Source organism: Manis javanica, chromosome 6 (assembly GCF_040802235.1).
Source record: "Manis javanica isolate MJ-LG chromosome 6, MJ_LKY, whole genome shotgun sequence".
Classification (NCBI taxonomy): Eukaryota; Metazoa; Chordata; class Mammalia; order Pholidota; family Manidae; genus Manis; species Manis javanica.
This window is the reverse complement of record NC_133161.1, coordinates 43,246,668-43,264,641: the sequence shown is the minus strand read 5'-3', so window position 1 is coordinate 43,264,641 and position 17,974 is coordinate 43,246,668. Positions and strand designations below refer to the sequence as shown.

General features: G+C 44.3%; 2 protein-coding genes across 4 annotated transcripts in view; one reads left to right on the top strand and one right to left on the bottom strand.

Moving 5' to 3' along the window:
- The window catches only part of LOC118966945 (uncharacterized), a 31,801-nt gene extending 23,926 nt beyond the window's left edge, over positions 1-7,875 (bottom strand). The window contains exons 1-2 of the mRNA XM_073239995.1: positions 7,863-7,875; positions 5,932-6,454 (exon numbers count right to left, since the gene is read on the bottom strand). Coding sequence (XP_073096096.1) covers positions 5,932-6,454; positions 7,863-7,875 — 536 coding nt within the window. The remainder of the gene's footprint in view (positions 1-5,931; positions 6,455-7,862) is intronic.
- A 2,165-nt stretch (positions 7,876-10,040) lies between these two features.
- FKBP9 (FKBP prolyl isomerase 9) overlaps positions 10,041-17,974 on the top strand; it is a 34,165-nt gene continuing 26,231 nt past the window's right edge. For all 3 annotated transcript variants that reach the window (XR_012132207.1, XM_073238623.1, XM_017672648.3), the window contains exon 1: positions 10,041-10,423. Coding sequence is in view for 2 of the 3 variants with exons in the window: in XM_017672648.3 (XP_017528137.2) it covers positions 10,200-10,423 (224 nt within the window). In the remaining variant the exon portion in view is untranslated. The remainder of the gene's footprint in view (positions 10,424-17,974) is intronic.

Sequence of the window (17,974 nt, the reverse complement as noted above, 5' to 3'; positions counted from 1 at the left end):
TGAATTATTTGTTCCAATTCATTGAAGAATGTTGCTGGTAATTTGAGAGGGATTGCATCAAATCTGTATATTGCTTTGGGCAGGAGGGCCATTTTGACAATATTAATTCTTCCTAGCCATGAGCATGGGATGAGTTTCCATTTATTAGTGTCCCCTTTAATTTCTCTTAAGAGTGACTTGTAGTTTTCAGAGTATAAGTCTTTCACTTCTTTGGTTAGGTTTATTCCTAGGTATTTTATTCTTTTTGATGCAATGGTGAATGGAATTGTTTTCCTGATTTCTCTTTCTATTGATTCATTGTTAGTGTATAGGAAAGCTACAGATTTCTGTGTGTTAATTTTGTATCCTGCAACTTTGCTGTATTCCGATATCAGTTCTAGTAGTTTTGGAGTGGAGTCTTTAGGGTTTTTTATGTACACTATCATATCATCTGCAAATAGTGACAGTTTAACTTCTTCTTTACCAATCTGGATTCCTTGTATTTCTTTGTTTTGTCTGATTGCCATGGCTAGGACCTCCAGTACTATGTTAAATAACAGTGGGGAGAGTGGGCATCCCTGTCTTGTTCCCGATCTCAGAGGAAATGCTCTCTGCTTCTCGCTGTTCAGTATAATGCTGGCTGTGGGTTTATCATATATGGCCTTTATTATGTTGAGGTACTTGCCCTCTATTCCCATTTTTATCATGAATGGATGTTGAATTTTGTCAAATGCTTTTTCAGCATCTATGGAGATGATCATGTGGTTTTTGTCTTTCTTTTTGTTGATGTGGTGGATGATGTTGATGGATTTTCGAATGTTGTACCATCCTTGCATCCCTGGGATGAATCCCACTGGTCATGGTGTATGATCCTTTTGATACACTGTTGAATTCTGTTTGCTAATATTTTATTGAGTATTTTTGCATCTACATTCATCAGGGATATTGGTCTGTAATTTTCTTTTTTGGTGGGGTCTTTGCCTGGTTTTGGTATTAGGGTGATGTTGGCTTCATAGAATGAGTTTGGGAGTATTCCCTCCTCTTCTTTTTTTTGGAAAACTTTAAGGAGAATGGGTATTATGTCTTCTCTGTGTGTCTGATAAAATTCCGAGGTAAATCCGTCCGGCCCCGGGGTTTTGTTCTTGGGTAGTTTTTTGAATACCGTTTCAATTTCTTTGCTGGTAATTGGTTTGTTTAGATTTTGTGTTTCTTCCTTGGTCAGTCTTGGGAGGTTCTATTTTTCTAGGAAGTTGTCCATTTCTCCTAGGTTTTCCGGCTTGTTGGCATATAGGTTTTCATAGTATTCTTTAATAATTCTTTGTATTTCTGTGGAGTCTGTCGTGATTTTTCCATTCTCTTTTCTGATTATGTTGATTTGTGTTGATTCTCTTTTTCTCTTAATAAGTTTGGCTAGAGGCTTATCTATTTTGTTTATTTTCTTAAGGAACCAGCTCTTGGTTTCATTGATTTTTGTTATTGTTTTATTCTTCTCAATTTTGTTTTTTTCTTCTCTGATCTTTATTATGTCCCTCCTTCTGCTGACTTCAGGCCTCATTTGTTCTTCTTTTTCCAGTTTCGATAATTGTGATGTTAGACTATTCATTTGAGATTGTTCTTCCTTCTTCAAATGTGCCTGGATTGCTATATACTTTCCTCTTAAGACTGCTTTCGCTGCGTCCCACAGAAGTTGGGGCTTAGTGTTGTTGTTGTCATTTGTTTCTATATATTCCTTGATCTGTATTTTAATTTGTTTGTTGATCCATTGATTATTTAGTAGTATGTTGTTAAGCCTCCATGTGTTTGTGAGCCTTTTTGTTTTCTTTGTAGAATTTATTTCTACTTTTATACCTTTGTGGTCTGAAAAATTGGTTGGTAGAATTTCAATATTTTGGAATTTACTGAGGCTCTTTTTGTGAGCTAGTATGTGGTCTATTCTGGAGAATGTTCCATGTGCACTTGAGAAGAATGTATATCCTGTTGCTTTTGGATGTAGAGTTCTACAGATGTCTATTAGGTCCATCTGTTCTAGTGTGTTGTTCAGTGCCTGTGTGTCCTTACTTATTTTCTGCCCGGTGGATCTATCCTTTGGGGTGAGTGGTGTGTTGAAGTCTCCTACAATGAATGCATTCCAGTCTATTTCCCTCTTAAGTTCTGTTAGTATTTGCTTCACATATGCTGGTGCTCCTGTATTGGGTGCATATATATTTAGAATGGTTATATCCTCTTGTTGGACTGATAGGCACCAGTTATTTTAATGCATGTTGCTTGTATTTGTAAAACTGGATACCTGTTGCTGTTTGCTAAATATATATGTATGACAGAAAGAGCTGTATGTAAAGAGAGATATAGAAATAAATATGACTAATACTGTTGTATTCTATTTCACTCATAACTTTTTCTAATGCAAAATAATAAACAGCTGTATTAAGAAACAAAAACAAAATAAATATAACAGATTTTGAAATGGGATTATGTTTATGTGCAGTTTGGCTTCTGTGGTATGACAGTGAAGAAGTCTACATTTGTCTTTGTAGTTAATTCTATTTTTTAAAAGTTGGTGAAGCCCATTATTTTGTACCATCTGAGAAACCAACCATTAAATCATTCATTTTGTAATGACTTGCTCTGTGTAGTAAGATTAATGTGAAAGGGAAGAAATATTGTGTATGAGGCAAGAAATCTTTATTTTCCCAAGTATTTCAAATGCTGCTTTTTTTTTTTTTTTGAGTACTGGTGGGATTTCTTTTAGAAAAGCCCTTCATGTGCTGATGGACAGTGACTGTAATGGGATATGTGGTGGGGACTTGGTAATAGGGGGTGAATGTAGTAACCACAATGTTGCTCATGTGAAATCTGAGCATAAGATTGTATATCAACGATACCTTAATAAAAATAAAAAGAAAGAGAAAAGCCCTTCATGTAAACATATTCCATCTCACACAATTACTCCTAAAGCTAGCTGCTATGGAGCTGGAAGGCAGTAATAAAACTGCCACATATATTTTGAGTGTCCATTCTGTTATGCCTGGCAGCCCAGGAGTGAGAAGAGCTGGAGCACAGATGGAAGACTCCAGATGCCTTCAGGAGTCTGGCAATAGAGAAAGTAAGTAAAGTATAACAAAATGACCAATGGAGAATGAAGCAGGCACATCAGGGATGAAAGGATTTAAATTCTATTTGTAAAAAAAAACTAGGGTCTCATTTAACATGACAGACTGACCAACATGCTTATCTGTTTTCTAAAACAACAGTAAAATAAAAAAGGTAGAAAGCCACAAAGAAATCTGGAGTGGAGATAACATAAGAGAAAGATTTCAACAACTTTGGGACAGTGGAAGGAGGTAATGTGACTTGTGTGGGTGCAGAAATTTACAGTCTTCGAAAGGTGGAGGTTGGTGAATATGGACATGGAGTAGCTAAAGCCACCACTATTCTCCTTGCCTACAATCAGGAGAGTCTGCCTGCCCACCCCTTGAAGGAGACTTCAGATTTAGTCCCCTCTGAGCAAAACCAAGGATGGGGATTTTGCTGAATGATAGTAAGCATGGGCTGACAACAGATGTGTGAAAGTTTCTGTCTGAACTCCAGAACACTCAGCTCTCTCTCTCCCAAAGCATCCCAGAACACTGACAGCCAGACATACATATCCCTGGGCTGAAAATTCTTCCCTGGAGAAAATGAAGAGCCCTAAAAGAATTCCACCTACTGACATTTGAGAGTTTCTTGATTAAAAGGGCAGCCTACAGTCTGACCTCCCTACAATGGTGCTACCAGTCAACAAAATGAGCATCTTTTCTCTCTTGCACAGACTCTCATCAAAAGAGCTTTATAATGCTTCACTCCTAAATATGACTAGAGGCTCAGACACCCACACATTAGGAGAAAAACTCTTAATGGAAGATAGGGATCAAAAGAAAAGGCAAATAAAACACAGAGGCAATGGAGGGAGCAAAAGAAAACAAAAAGAAACTAATGAATAGCCTCAAAGAATTTTCAGAGTAAGAAAGAGTTCTTGAATTTAAAAATATGATAGCAGAATTTTAATATGTGCAGTACAAGAAGTTACAGATAAATCTACAAAGTAAAATAAAAAGCCAAAGAGATGGACAGTAGGAAAGAAAAGAGAGGATCAACAGAAAGAAAAAGCAAAAAGGAGGGGAAGAAGTTAAAATGTAGATCCACATACACATTTAATGTACCCATAACATATCAGAAAAGACTTATATTATCAGGAAACTTCAAGATGACAGCAATAAGGGGAAGTTTCTTAAAATTAACCTCTGGTAGACACTTTCACAGGAAGATACAAAATGTGCTTGAGAAAAACATGGGAGTAAAGACAAAACAAGGAGCACATGGAATTCAGGAATAGGTTTCAAGGCATAAGAGTGGTAAAGGAAGTCCCAGAACAATTGTTATACACCAGATCTGGAAAGTAACCAATGACTATTTGAAGACAACAGATGGAATATTCTAAATAACAATAAGCCTATTAATGATATAATTATAGGAACATGTGGAAGAAGTACGTCAGCTTTTGGAGGCTTTAGGGAAAAAACAGAAGTTGATAGTAGAAAATGAAGCAAATGCAAAATTGACGCTCTTATTACATACTTGAAAGTTATACTACAGAGCAAAAAAAAATCATAAAACACTATTTGGCTCAAAAGTAAACAATATACCATAGTTATAATATTAATATGAACATTGATTTAACAAAATTACTATAATGGAGCTACTGAAGGATGGAAATAAGGTTAGCCAGGAGAACTAAATCGTTATCTACAACTCCAAGAAGTTAATAGACAAAGTCTAAAATGGTTACATCAAAGAAAGTAGTATAAAATTTACAAATATGCAGTTAAACCCAAGAACTAAAAACTGAAAGAGTTTGCACATGGAAGCCTTAGCCTTGTTGGGGGCGTGGAAAGGTTGTGCATGAGTGGGATGGGGGGTGGGGGCTCAAGTGGACAGGCCACCACTTTTTGTAGTATTTTTAGTAATATTTGAGTTTTAAAAGTGTATACAAGTATTGCTCAGGATGAATACAAGTTAATTAAAAATAAAAAAAACTGAAACAGAAACTATTTATGGAATAACTCAGTGAACACCAAACAGAAAAGTTTGCCTTCTAAAGCTAATTACAGGATGACAGAATCACAGAAAAGAACTGAAAGTTCATTATTCCAAACTCCCACCTGATGTTTAAACCTCCCTTGCAACCTGCCCTTCTCTCAGTGGTTATCGGGACTCTTCTTGAACCCCTGGGGCTGGGGCAGCAGTGCCTCTGGGTCAGGCAATGCTGACCAGCAAGAGTGAACGACTCTCGCCCTAACTCCTCTTGTTGAGCGATACTGGCCTCCGTGTGGCTCCCACCCGACCATCCATCCCCTCACCCCATCATTCTCTGGTTCTCCCCTGCTCACCACGCAACCGTTACAGGGCTGGGTTTTTCCTCTGCCCGTAACAGCGGGGGAGGAAGGGAATGGGGAGGTTACCCAGCTTCTAGTGGGTCCTTGGAACTGAAAAACCCGAAAGGACGGCGGGCAGAGCGCTCAGGCCCCGCCTCACGGATCCAGTCTCCGGATCCAGTCTACGTATTCAGTCCGAGCGCCCGACCCCCGGCGCGCAAGCCGGGCACGCACGCCGCGGGGTCAGGGAGACCCCCGCCGCCTCCGCGCTCAGGCCGGGGGCCCCCCGCGTTCCCCGCCGCGGGCCCGAGCGACGAGAGGGGGGCCTGCTCTTCCCGCCGCGAGGCCGCGCCCGGGCGCCCGGGCAACGGACCTTCCTTCTCCGCCGAGGGGCGCCGGGAGCCCGGTGTCTGCGCCGCTCCGCGGCCGGCCGGCTCGCCTGCCCACTCGCAGGTCTCCGAGGGCCCGGCCTGGCGCGCCCCCACGGCGCCCGGGAGACGCCCGTTCACGGCGGAAGGCCGCAGGGCGGGCGGGGACTCACAAGGACTCCAGGTGCTGGAGCTGCTGCAGCTGCTGTGCGTCGTGCCGCCGCCGCTTCTGCTCCCGGCGCCGCTGCAGCTCCTGCTCCGGCGGCCCCCGCGTCGTCGCGCCGCGGCCGGGACGACATTGCGCCCCTGGCGCAGCCGAGGCGGCGGCAAGACGGCCCTTCCTCCGCGCCGTGCCCGCTAGGCCCGCAGCGCCCCCTCCCGCCTTCGCCCCGCGGCCGCCCGGGCAGGGGCCGGTGTCCCCGCCAAGGCCGCTTGTCCCCCGCCTCCCCACAGACCGGCTGGGCCGCCTTCCCGCGACGCGGCCCCAAGGCCGAGCTGGGAGCACCCGGGCCCTCGCTGCCAGACCGCCTGGTGCCGGAGCGCGCCCCCTGGCGGCGGCCGGGGGCTGAGGATGCGCGGTGGGAGCCTGGGGCCCCTCTGCGGGCCAGGGCCGCCTGCCCTTGCGGCCTCCACCCCTGGAGGCCACGAACCTGTGCAGGTCATCACTGTCTTGCCCAGTGGCCAGGCACACGAGAGCTGCTCGTTACATGTACTGGATTCATTCAATTTGCAAGAAAGCAAGACTCCACAGACACTCCTCGTTTTCCAGAGCATGCGAAGCATGGTTAAGACAGTTGATGGTTTCTTTATTTAGACACATCTTGGGTGCTGGAAATTAAAATTAAAGCTAATATATATTGACCACTTTTTATGTGCTGTCATTGTCTAAGCGCTTAAGAGTTAATATTAAAACCTAATACGTGCTGTTTCCATGCTTATATATTACCTTTATTTTGAGGAAGTCGAGAGAATTGAGACGTGCTCAGGGATGCAGAAGTGTTAAGTTGTGGAGCCAGATGGAAAAGTCTTAGGTTCTGAGCTGGGTTATATTTTGAAACCGTATTTGATATGTGAAGTTATGATACGTGTTTTAGCTTTAACATAATGGAAGAAAGCATAGAGGAAGTAAAAGTAACAGCATATGGACTATTTCCCTCAAATGTGGCATTCAGTATGGTTAATATGTAACATATATGAAGAGCTCTTTCATATTAGAGAAAATCCAAATACGCAGACATACAAAAGGCTATGAACAGACATACAATGTTACACTGACATGTCCCAGAACTTGGAAATCAGGTTTCCCTCTGAAGGAAGAACTGGTGTGTGAATCAATTCAGCTATTAATGTAAATTACCTGGGCCAGTAAATGGCCTGTAAATACTGTGCAGAACATCCTCATCTGGACAAGAAGACTATAGTTACAGGAAGATGTGATGGGAAACAAAATGCAACTTAAATGTTACATAAGGAAAATGGTGGACAGGATTTTTCATCAAACCACGTGGTGACTCCAGGTGTGCTGTCAGTACTGGGGGTGGGAGAATTTCTTAGAACTTGGAGACGGAAGGAGAGGGAACACTGCTGAAACAAATTTCTCCTTCACATTTGCCTGCAGTCCACTTAGGTGGACTTTTCAGGGGATGTTTTTCTTAATGCTGGTCTTTATCCCAGCACAGTGTGTACCAAGCTAAAGTTATCAGTTTACTTGCCTTAGCCTTTGGGGTTTACTGCTCTTGGAAGATCTGACTCATGAATCCTCTTTTATTTCAGGCTCAATGAAAAGAGGAATTCTTTCTTTATAGCCCTGCTTGTTTGATTTTTCCCTCCTAACATTTCAACTTCCTGTATAGAGGAGGATAGGACAGAACCAGGTTTTCTGATTTTCATTCAGACCAATCTTTTTTCAAATCCCCTTTTCCTCCTGCATGCTGCTCCACACCTCTATCCTGTCCTCAGAACTTTTGGGTGTTTTTATATTCTTCTAATTGTGTTACATTCTTTTTTATCTTAGTCCTCTATTCTCACTAATTCACTAATTTTCTCTTCTTACTTTATCACTCCCCCTGCCCCATTTTTATTCTAGTATCTCATGCCTACTCACCTCTTCTCCCCATCTTTCTGAGCTTTTAGTCTACTCGACTCTTCTTGACTAACGAGTCAGTTTTTAGACTTGGGACATCCTCAAAAACCCACAGAAACTTAATGGAAATACTTTTTAAAAGTTTCAGCTTGATTTTAATTAGTTCTTAGGATAACGTTGTCACTAAAACCAAGAAGTAAACTTTCTCTTTGGTAGATTGCTACAGGTATCAAATTCATAAAATGTCTTTCAGGATTCAAAGAGTTATTGGAGAGCACATGTACTGTTTGATCAGATAATTAACATGTTAAAAGGAATGACAAGAAATCAAACCACTTGGAGCCTTAAAAAGCAAAATGGAAGCAGTAGCCAAGCACTCAGCCTGTCTCTTTTCATATGTCTACCTCCCTGTCCTGGAGTGTCTTCTCTTTTACAGTATCACAGGATTTTTAAAATTGAAAGAAGTCTTAGAAATTGACGCATAGATTGCTGTCATGTATTGCCAAGCTACAGTGGGACGTTTGCTCTTCAGTCACAATACAGGAGTGGAATCTAGAGGGTAGTATGCTCAGTGAAATAAGCCAGGCGGAGAAAGACAAGTACCAAATTATTTCACTCATTTGTGGAGTATAATGACAAACCAAAATTGAAGGAACAAAACAGCAGCAGACCCACAGACTCCAAGAAGGGACTAGCGGTTACAAAAGGAAAGGGGGTGGAAGGCAGAAGGGGATTGAGGGGTATTATGATTAATTAGTACCCATGGTGTGGGGGGTTCACGGGGAAGACAGTGCAGCACAGAGAAGACAAGTAGGGACTCTGTGGCATCTTACTACACTGATGGACAGTGACTGCAATGGGGTATGGAGGAGACTAGTTAATATGGGTGGATGTAGTAACCACATTGTTTTTCATGCGAAACCTTCATTAGACTGTATATCAATGATACCTTCATTAAAAAAATTATTTTAAAAAAAGAGTGGAAGATTCCTAACCGAAACAAGGTTAACTTGTTTGTATTTGTGCAAAACTTGAATTTTATAATAAATACCTGACATAGTTATTATATCTGTAAGGGAATCCTAGAAAGTATATAGAAAAAGCAAATCACTCAATTCAACCACCTACAACCAGTGTTAATAGAATGATGCATATTAATAAGTTTTCTATTTCAATAGAGTAAGTTCTGTTAGGAACAGTGAACATTTCTTTAGTGCTGCATGTAGTTTCTCATTATATTCTGGGACCCAACAAGATCTATAATAATCTTATAGTTAGTTTTATTCCTCTCACAGAGAACACTGACACTGTTAATTAACTTGCAGGTCACCTAGGTAGTCCACATAAAGGTGTATTATTCCCTTAATAAATCATTGAATTAAATTTGCTCATGTTTTAGGCATTTTTCCCTCTACATTTATAAATTAGATTGGTACCCAATTTCACTCCCCCTCTCTGTTGCTCTTTACCAGATTTGCTTATCAGGATTGTTTGCGTCTGAAAGAATGAGAATGAGAAACTTTCGGTGATCTGCTTTCATTTATCCAACGTTTTAATAAGTAAGAATAACCAATTCTAAACTAAGAATGCACTGAAACTAATGAGTTTCCTGCGGCATCTGGGTCTTTCTGAGCTCAGTCACGCGGCTGAGACCACGTGGCATGCTTGCTCCTAAGTATCAGCTCACAGGGCACCCACAGATGGCTTGAGGATCACTCAGCAACTTAAAAACTTTTCGCTGAACAACGGTCAGCGGAGCCTCGCAATACACGCCTCCCTCGTTCTCTAAATATTAAAAGAAAAATCCTGAAAAAAAAATCAAAGTATGGTTTCAGGCTTTCTCAACGTAGAATCCATCCTTGTAACTAAGTTAAAAACAATGATAGAAATCTAAGTTTCTCTCGCTCCCCGAAGCAGCAGGGGTATTTAGATCAGTGGTCATGTGGAGCTTCTCGTGGCCCTAAGTCCGGAGATTCTGAAGGGATGGGCGGAGCTCGGCGGACAAACGCTTCTCTCGCCCCCCGCTCTGGGCCGAGCGCCGCCCCGAGCAGCGCGCGTTCCTCCCCCGCCGGCGGACCCCCTCTGGAGCCCCCAGACTGTGGCCGGGGCCGCCGCGCACAGCTTGCGCGGCGCACGGCGCAGCAGGCCGGGCCTGGCGCGCGGCCGGGGCTCCTCCCCTCGCTCGGATGTGGCCGGGGGGCGGAAGCAAGGGGTGGCTGCTGCGGCCGGGAGTCTCCTCCACGTTTGCAAACGCCGCCGCGGGCCCAGGCCCGAGCCGCGCTGCCCGAGCGCCGTGCACCCCCGCCAGCTTCGTGCCGCGCGCCTCACCCGCCCCGGCTCCTCTCCCCGCCGCCGCCGATGGCGTTCAGGGCCCGGGGCTGGCGGTCCCCGCCGCCGCTGCTCCTGCTGCTGCTCTGGGTGACCGGGCAGGCGGCGCCCGTGGCGGGCCTGGGCGCCGACGCGGAGCTGCAGATCCAACGGCGTTTTGTGCCGGATGAGTGCCCGCGCACCGTGCGCAGCGGCGACTTCGTGCGCTACCACTACGTGGGCACGTTCCCCGACGGCCAGAAGTTCGACTCCAGGTACCACGCCCCGAGCACCCGGCCGGGCCTGCGAGGCTGGACGCCCCGCTCTCCCGCTCCCCTCTCTCCGGACAGGCCTTTCCCTCCCGACGGACCTCCCCCAGCTCCGCCCCGCGGGCCCCGCGCTCCTCCCTCCCCGTCGTCCTACCCCAGAGCTCCCCGACCCTAAATCTCTAAAGCCCGAGAGTGAGCCTCTCGGCCCTTCGGCTCCCGCAGCCCGCCCGCCCGGGACTGGGATCTTCTATAGGATCTTGCGCAGCAGGGTTGGAACAGATCACGCCCTCCCTTCCCGCCCAGCGCATTTACACAGGCGAAATCCATGTCAGATGGCCCTTCATGAGGAGACCCCCCCCAAGAGCGTTGATGCCTGCCTGCCGCCTCCCTTTACTGTTCCTTCAGGCAAGATCCTTTGAGTGTCTAGTCCGATGATGCTTTTCGCAGATGATGATGATAATGAAGCTGGTGACAGCAGCCTTAAACATTTATGGACCTATTACAGTGTGCCAGGGTAGTTCTAAGTGCTTTCCATATAACGGACTCATTTAGTTCTTAAAGTTCTCTGAGGGAGGTACTATCATTACCCTCATTTTGCCAGTTCAGGTAACTTAGGGCCATCGGGGCTAAGAAACTTGTTTAAGTGGAGTCAGGTTGAAACTTAAGTGGAGTCACATGCAATTCCAGGGTCTGTTATTGGAACTACCACTGCCCCCTTTTTGTGGCCATTGGACAGGGGTTAATCCAGACCAAGTCACTCTGCTTTGCCATGGGGCCCTGCACTATGCCCACGATTCTTTCCTGCAACTCTGCCCCAAGATCACAATATCTCTTCCCAACTTCTCTCCAGTTTAGCTTTAGCTTTCCTCCATTGCCAGGCTGCCCTCCTCCCTAAGGCTTTGTCACAAACCCAGGTCTGTGCCCACACTTCCCTCAGTGAATCACCAGACCAGGCAAAGAAAACTATTTGTTGAGCATGTGTTATGTGCCCTAGGCTGTGCTAGGCTCATTCCTGATGTTATCTTTTTAAACATACTCTCAGCCTCTTGCCATTTTTGAAAGTCCAGACAGTGAGTTGAATATACAAACGTTGTTTAGCATACTGTATGGCACAAGCAAGTGCTTAGAAATGATTTTTCTTACTGTTGTTTCAGTTGCTTTTTTTTAACACCTTTATTGAAATATAATTAACATACCACACAGCTCATTCATTTAAAGTATACAATTCAGTAGGGTTTTTAGTATATTCACAGAGTTGCACAACCATCACAACTATCTAATTCCAGAACATTTTCATCACTCCAAAAAAGAAATGCTAGACCCTTCTAGCAGTCACTCCCCTTCCCTCCAGCCCTAGGCAACCACTAATCTACTTTCTGTCCCTATATGGAATAATATAATTTGTGGTGCTTTGTATCTGGCTTCTTTCACTTAGTATGTTTACAAGGTTCATCCATATTGTAACATATATCAACAATCCACTCCTTTTTATGGTTACATAATATTCATTGTATGGCTATTCCACATTTTGTTCATCCATCAGTTATGGGTATTTGGGCTGTTTACAATTTTTGGCTAATGAGCATTTGTGTACAAGGTTTTGTGTGGATATACATTTTCATTTCTTTTGGGTATACACCTAGATTTGGAATTGTTGGGTCCTGCAGTAACTGTGTTTAACTTTTTGAGGAACTTCCAAACCATCTTCCAACATGGCTGCACCATTTTACATTCCCACTAGCAACGTATGAGGATTCCTAGTTCTCCACATTCTCTCCAACACTTGTAATTGTCTTTTTGATTATAGCCATCCTTGTAAGTATGAAGTGGTATCTCATTATCCCTTTGATTCACATTTCTCTAATGGCTAATGATGCTGAACATCTTTTCTTGTGTTTATTGGCCATTTGTATATCTTCCTTCACTTGATTCTTTAATTAGGAAATAAGGGAGAAATTCCTGCTTGTACTTATAGTAATTAATCATTTCCATTTATACAAGTTGCCTACCCCCCAGGCAAGGCAGACACTGAGGTGGTGTGGGTCAGTGGAAGGCGTACAGAGGAGCTACCATTATTCAGCAACCATGCACACAGGGTCTGCCTCTGGAGACAGTGTCCCTCCCTGTCTGCACCATTCATATACCAGACAGTTACATGGCATGATATGTACAGAAAAGATAATACCACACACTTCTGCCTCCCACCAGACTTCACACAGAGGTCTTACTGAACGCCTTTACATGTATTACTTCATTCAATCTCAGATGAATTCATTTAACCTCACAAGGCAGTGAGATGGGTACGAATGAACAAACTGAGGCTCAGAAAGTTCAAGCAATTTGCCCAAGAAGTCAGACTAAGTGGTGGAGTGCGGTCTTGAATCCAGGCAGTGTAGTGCCGGAGTCCATAGTCTTTACATCTATCTATACGACTGAAGAAGGGCAAGGAGCTGTGCAAACATACAGAAGCCTTGACTGTATGTTGTGTGTGGGTGGGGGGTGGGGGAGTGGTCAGGGTGGAGTCCCAGGATGACAGAGATGAGACCTGAGGATGATTCAGATTTACCAGGGAGCTGCTGAAGGGTGAGGGACTGGGGTTGGGGAGCATTGTTTTGGGGGGTGTGGAAGGTGTTCAGTATGGCCTGAGCTTGGAGGGCAAGTAGGGAAGTGACAGGAGGAAAAAGAAGGTGAGAAGAAGAGGCCTGAGAGGAAGGCGGGGGCCAGCCTTTGAGAGATCTTGTCGGCTTGGCTGTGGAGTTTGTTTGGACTTTGTCTAAGGACAGTGGAAAGCCAATGAAGAGTTTTAATCGGGGGACCCTTGTACTTAGACCCTCAGATTTGCATGTTATAAGGTACCTGTGGCTGCAGTGAGGACAATGGAGGGAGGGGCAGGGCACACTGATGTGAGTTCTTCTTTAGGGCCTGCATTCCTTTGGTAATTTATGAAGTATTAGAACATGACTTTGCTGTTCCTGCCCAAAGATTTCAGGAGAGGAGAAATCTAAGGTGTTTTGGACTTGGCTGCTGATTTGTAGATTTTGCTGAGAAGAAAATGATGACTATCACCCCAATCAGACTCATAAACCACAAAGGGCCTTTCTTCCCTCAGAGCTTTCCTCCTGCATCTTGGTGCAGTTGGTGTCTTGTGAGCTTATGGGCATTTGCAGTTACCAGGAGGTCCAGCTTCTGCCCTTGGCCGCTGGCTTAGACATGGTTTCATTTTATTTCAAAGCAACCACAGGCCTGTTCCTATGCTTCTGAGCTGCTGCTCCTGACACAAGAAGACAGCAGCTTCCCACCTGTAGGTTTCTGTGGGGCTTCTGCTTGCACTGTCCATCTTGGGAGCTCCTTGTCAGCCATTCCTGATTCAGCTTTTTAGGAATTCCATAGCATTCCTCGAGAAAGGGTTAGAGGAATGATCTCTTCACTCTGATTCCATCTGGGGCCTGACGCTTAATATGTTCCTGTTAACTTTAGCCAGCAAAACTAGCATCTGGCCGTTTCGTCCATAGCCTCCAGGCCTGTCCGCTGGCTCTTAAGTTCCAAACACTCAAAAGCTATTATTGTGCCCCCACTGCGTGCCCTATTAGGTGGGGTTCTCTAGCACAGGAGTGTTCACACTGTACACGCATTAGAATCACCTGGAGAGCTTGTGCTACACAGAGTCTCATTTGGTAGGTCCTGTGTTTCTAACAAGTTCCCAGGTGTTACTGATGCTGACGTTCTGAGGACCACACTCTGAGAACCTTACTCTAAAAGAATCATAGACTCATTACAGAGGTCAACTTCATTTTATATATCCATTCATTCATTCACTTATTCATTAAACAATACTTATTGAGTACCTACTATTCAAGGTGCTGAGATGTCTCAGAGAATAGAACAGACAAAAATCCCTCCTCTCCAGTGACACTAGTCTGTATGATACCACAGTGGATATATGTCGTTATGCATACGTCTAAGAATGCACCATGCCGAGAGCAAACCCTAATGTAAACTGTGGACTTTGGGTGATAGTGGTAGGTTCATGGAGTGTAACAAATGTCCCACTGTGATGGGGGGTGTTGATAATAGGGGAGTCTGTGGGGGAGGGGGATATATGGGAATTCTTTGCAACTTCCATTCAGTTTTGCTCCTTAGGCAGGGAGCTTTGAAAGTGAGAATCTGCATAGCAGCTCTTCCTGTGGAAAAGCCATGTAATAAAAGAGAAGTTGCAGCTAGTGCATTAGCCCAGTGAGGTTCTGCTGACTTTAGGAACGGAGCCTAGCTTCCAGGAAGTTCTTTCAACTAGGGTTCCCTGAGGCCATTGGCCAACCAACCTAACCTTGCAAAGACTAAATGGCATTGCTCTTTTCATTTGAGGTTCATTGCAAGCAACTGTACATTCATATTGTTCATTTAATTTGGCTATGTTTTACTGGGCTGAGAACTTGTGTAAGACAATAATTATTTATATAGATCTGACATTTTAACTTGTGTAGGTGCTTAAAAACAAAAATCCACAATAGCTATGTAATGATTTTACTTTGTTTTGCAGTTTTTCTTTAAATGATCTTTAATGTGTCAAAGACCATCCACACCCTCTACTCACATTTCTGGGTCGCATCTTCTGTGGAGGTGTGAATTGATACATTCTCTCTCATTTCCCTTCTCTCCTCTCCTTGCTTGTCTCTCCCTCCTCCATTGCCTTCTCTCTCTTCCTACCTTGCAACAGTCTGCCATTTTTCCTTCTGGATAGCAAGTAGCCTGCCAGTTCATTAATGGCTTGCCTTTTCCCCCTGCCAGGCTAACTAGTTGCTGGTAGAGGTGGTTGTTTCAGGGAAATATTCTTGGGCAAAGGGCCTGGGAAGCCCAGAGTCATCTTCGGGAGTGTGTGCTGCGGAGAGAGAGGTGGGAGGCAGAAAAGTCATACTTTGCTTCCCCACTGTCCAGTTTGCAGTTGAGCCCAGGCTCAATCTACGGGAGGGTGTTGAATCTCACCTGGGTAAGTTCTAACTACAGGGCAGTCTTCTCTTCCCTCTGTAGTGGCCATTTTTTCCTTTGTTTCCGGATCTGAGATCAAAATTATCTCAGCAACAAATAGTGTAAATGTATGTCGATTTTTGCAAAAAGCTTTAATTTTAGAAAGTAATACATCTGTGCAGAGTTTATAATTCCATAAATCTTAAAATTATAATTGCCAAGCTAACAGGAGTGGGGAAGGGGCTCCAAGGTGGGGTGTAGCTGTTCTGAAGGCAGATTTCAAGCTGCAGACTTCCTTCTGCTCTGCCGCCTTCCACTCTGCAGCCTCTGCAGCGTCGGAGGCACATGGGCCACCCTTGGTCAGACTTTTCTTTTGCATACACCAAGATTCTGTTTCTTCCCTTCTAGGTCAGTTCCCACTTCTTCATACCCTTTCTGTCTTCCAAATCTTGTTGTCGTCTCTTGACAGCAATGATTTCCTCTCTGAGTTCCTAAATCCTTTTTTACAAAGAATTGCTTAGGAGCTTTGGGGAAGGAATGGGCTTCAGAGGCTCTAGAGAGGGAGTATATTCAGTTCCATGTTCTTTTAAAAGCTCATCCTCACTGCAATTTGAAACCTACATTTAGAAATAAAGCCACAGTATTTATGCTTTATGGGTAGGGCCTCAAGGAGTGGTTACTTATCCTGAGGAATATGCCACAAGATAATGTGTGCTTGCGTGTGGGCAGTTTAATGAGTTGAATATGATGGGTTTTATGTGATGTCTCCTGTCTTAGTGGTCCTTGGGCCAGTAATCTTGAAGAGCACTGTTGAAGGGTGCTGCAGATGCCTCCCATCGCAGGGGCAGGGGAAGGCAGACAGACATGTAGGGCAGCAATCAAAGGGTCTGCTGTAGCAGTGAGTGAGCAGGGGAGAAAAAGACGCTGCTCGGGAGGATAGGAGAGTTTTGGATGTGCTGAATGACTTCCATTTGCCTTTCTAGGTCCACTGTACCCCTGTTCTATTTTTGTTCTGGAAGGCTGACCTCTATGGACTACATGTGCATAGTATGGATTATATCAGTGACCCTCTTGTCATCTGGCTTCTGGTTGTGTTCAGCCAATGGGGCATCAGTTGGAGATCAGAGGGAGGAGAGTGACGTGGAGATATTTATTCCCCTGGCTCCCTGCCTATAGAGTCACCACCTCTTTGTCCCTCAACCAGAGGTCCTAGCTTAGCATCTGTCAGTAGCCCTGAGACACCCTCACTATCCTTAGATCCTTCAAACCCAGGTGTGACAACAGCACCTCCTATTTGACCCCAAAGGTACTACACTGCCCCTTAAGTTTCTCTGCATCCACACACACTTTAGCACACAGCTCCTTTATTAAACTTTCCTGGAACTTCCTAATTTGGATGTATCATCTGTTTCCTGCAGAACATCTGCAAAAGGTATAAATCAGCCAGATCCTGGGACAGGCTGTGTAGGTGCTTATTCCAGAGCTTGCAGAAATAATTTTCATGGGCCAGTTCTGGGCTTGACACTACACGTAAATTTGTGCCAGTTGTGCTGATCAGGACAAATTTTCTCAGAATGACTTTATTTTTCCAGATGGTCAGAGTTTTAAGCAGTAGATAGGACTGATCTTGCATTGATAGTTTCTTGTGTATGTAAATTATACATTTTCTTTCAGAAAAGTGTTTTTTGTTTTTAGCACTTTACTTAGGCAGTCATCAAATGAAAAAATTAATGCTATGAGGCAACGACAGTTCTTATACACCATGTAGGGAGCCTCTGGCGGGCAAGAGGAGAAAAGTACTGGGTTCTAGCTTTTTTCTTAGGAGCCTAAGTCTCAGCACCACCTTGAAGTGTTATATGACATTAACTGGAGTAGTATCTGGGAAAACTTAGTTTTCCATGGTGCCTGACACATGGAATGCTCTGTAGTAGTAGTTATTTTTAAAAACTCTCGTTACATTTGGGAACTATATTCAGGTTCTGTGGACGAAAAACATATTTTTAAAGCAGTTCCCAGTCTGTGCATTGTTTTACACATGTTCTGTACCTGGGCTGCCTCTGAAGCCTTGTGTTCTAGTCCATTATGCATATAAGCCCACCAGTTTGATGATGGTTCAGGGCATGGAGTCCCCAGCCAAGTGAAATTCAAGAGCTGGCATTCCTGGGGGCAGTGTTGGTCCCTTGGAGATTGAGAGTGGAGGTGTAAAGCTGTCTTGGGCACAGAACTGATCATGTGCTTTGTCCTCAGGCTTAGGCCTGAACGTGGAATCTTGTTCTCTGTTCAGTGACCTCGGAGAAAGCAAAGCTATTAAAACGGGTTGTAAAACTGGAGGAGAGAAGGGATGGGGGGCAGGTCTGAGGAAGCTGCCCCGACGATGGACTGTACTGTTTGCTCGAGCTATTCATTAGGGAAAATGAGGAAAACGTGGAAGTGGGTTGCCACATGAAGGACAAAACATCCTAGTGAGGTAAATTCCAACAGCTTTTAACATCTTATTATACAGGTATTACATGATCATTTTGAAAATTAAGAGAGAATTAAAGACAAAACAAATTAAGTCACCTGAAATCCCCTACCAATAGATTACCATTGATA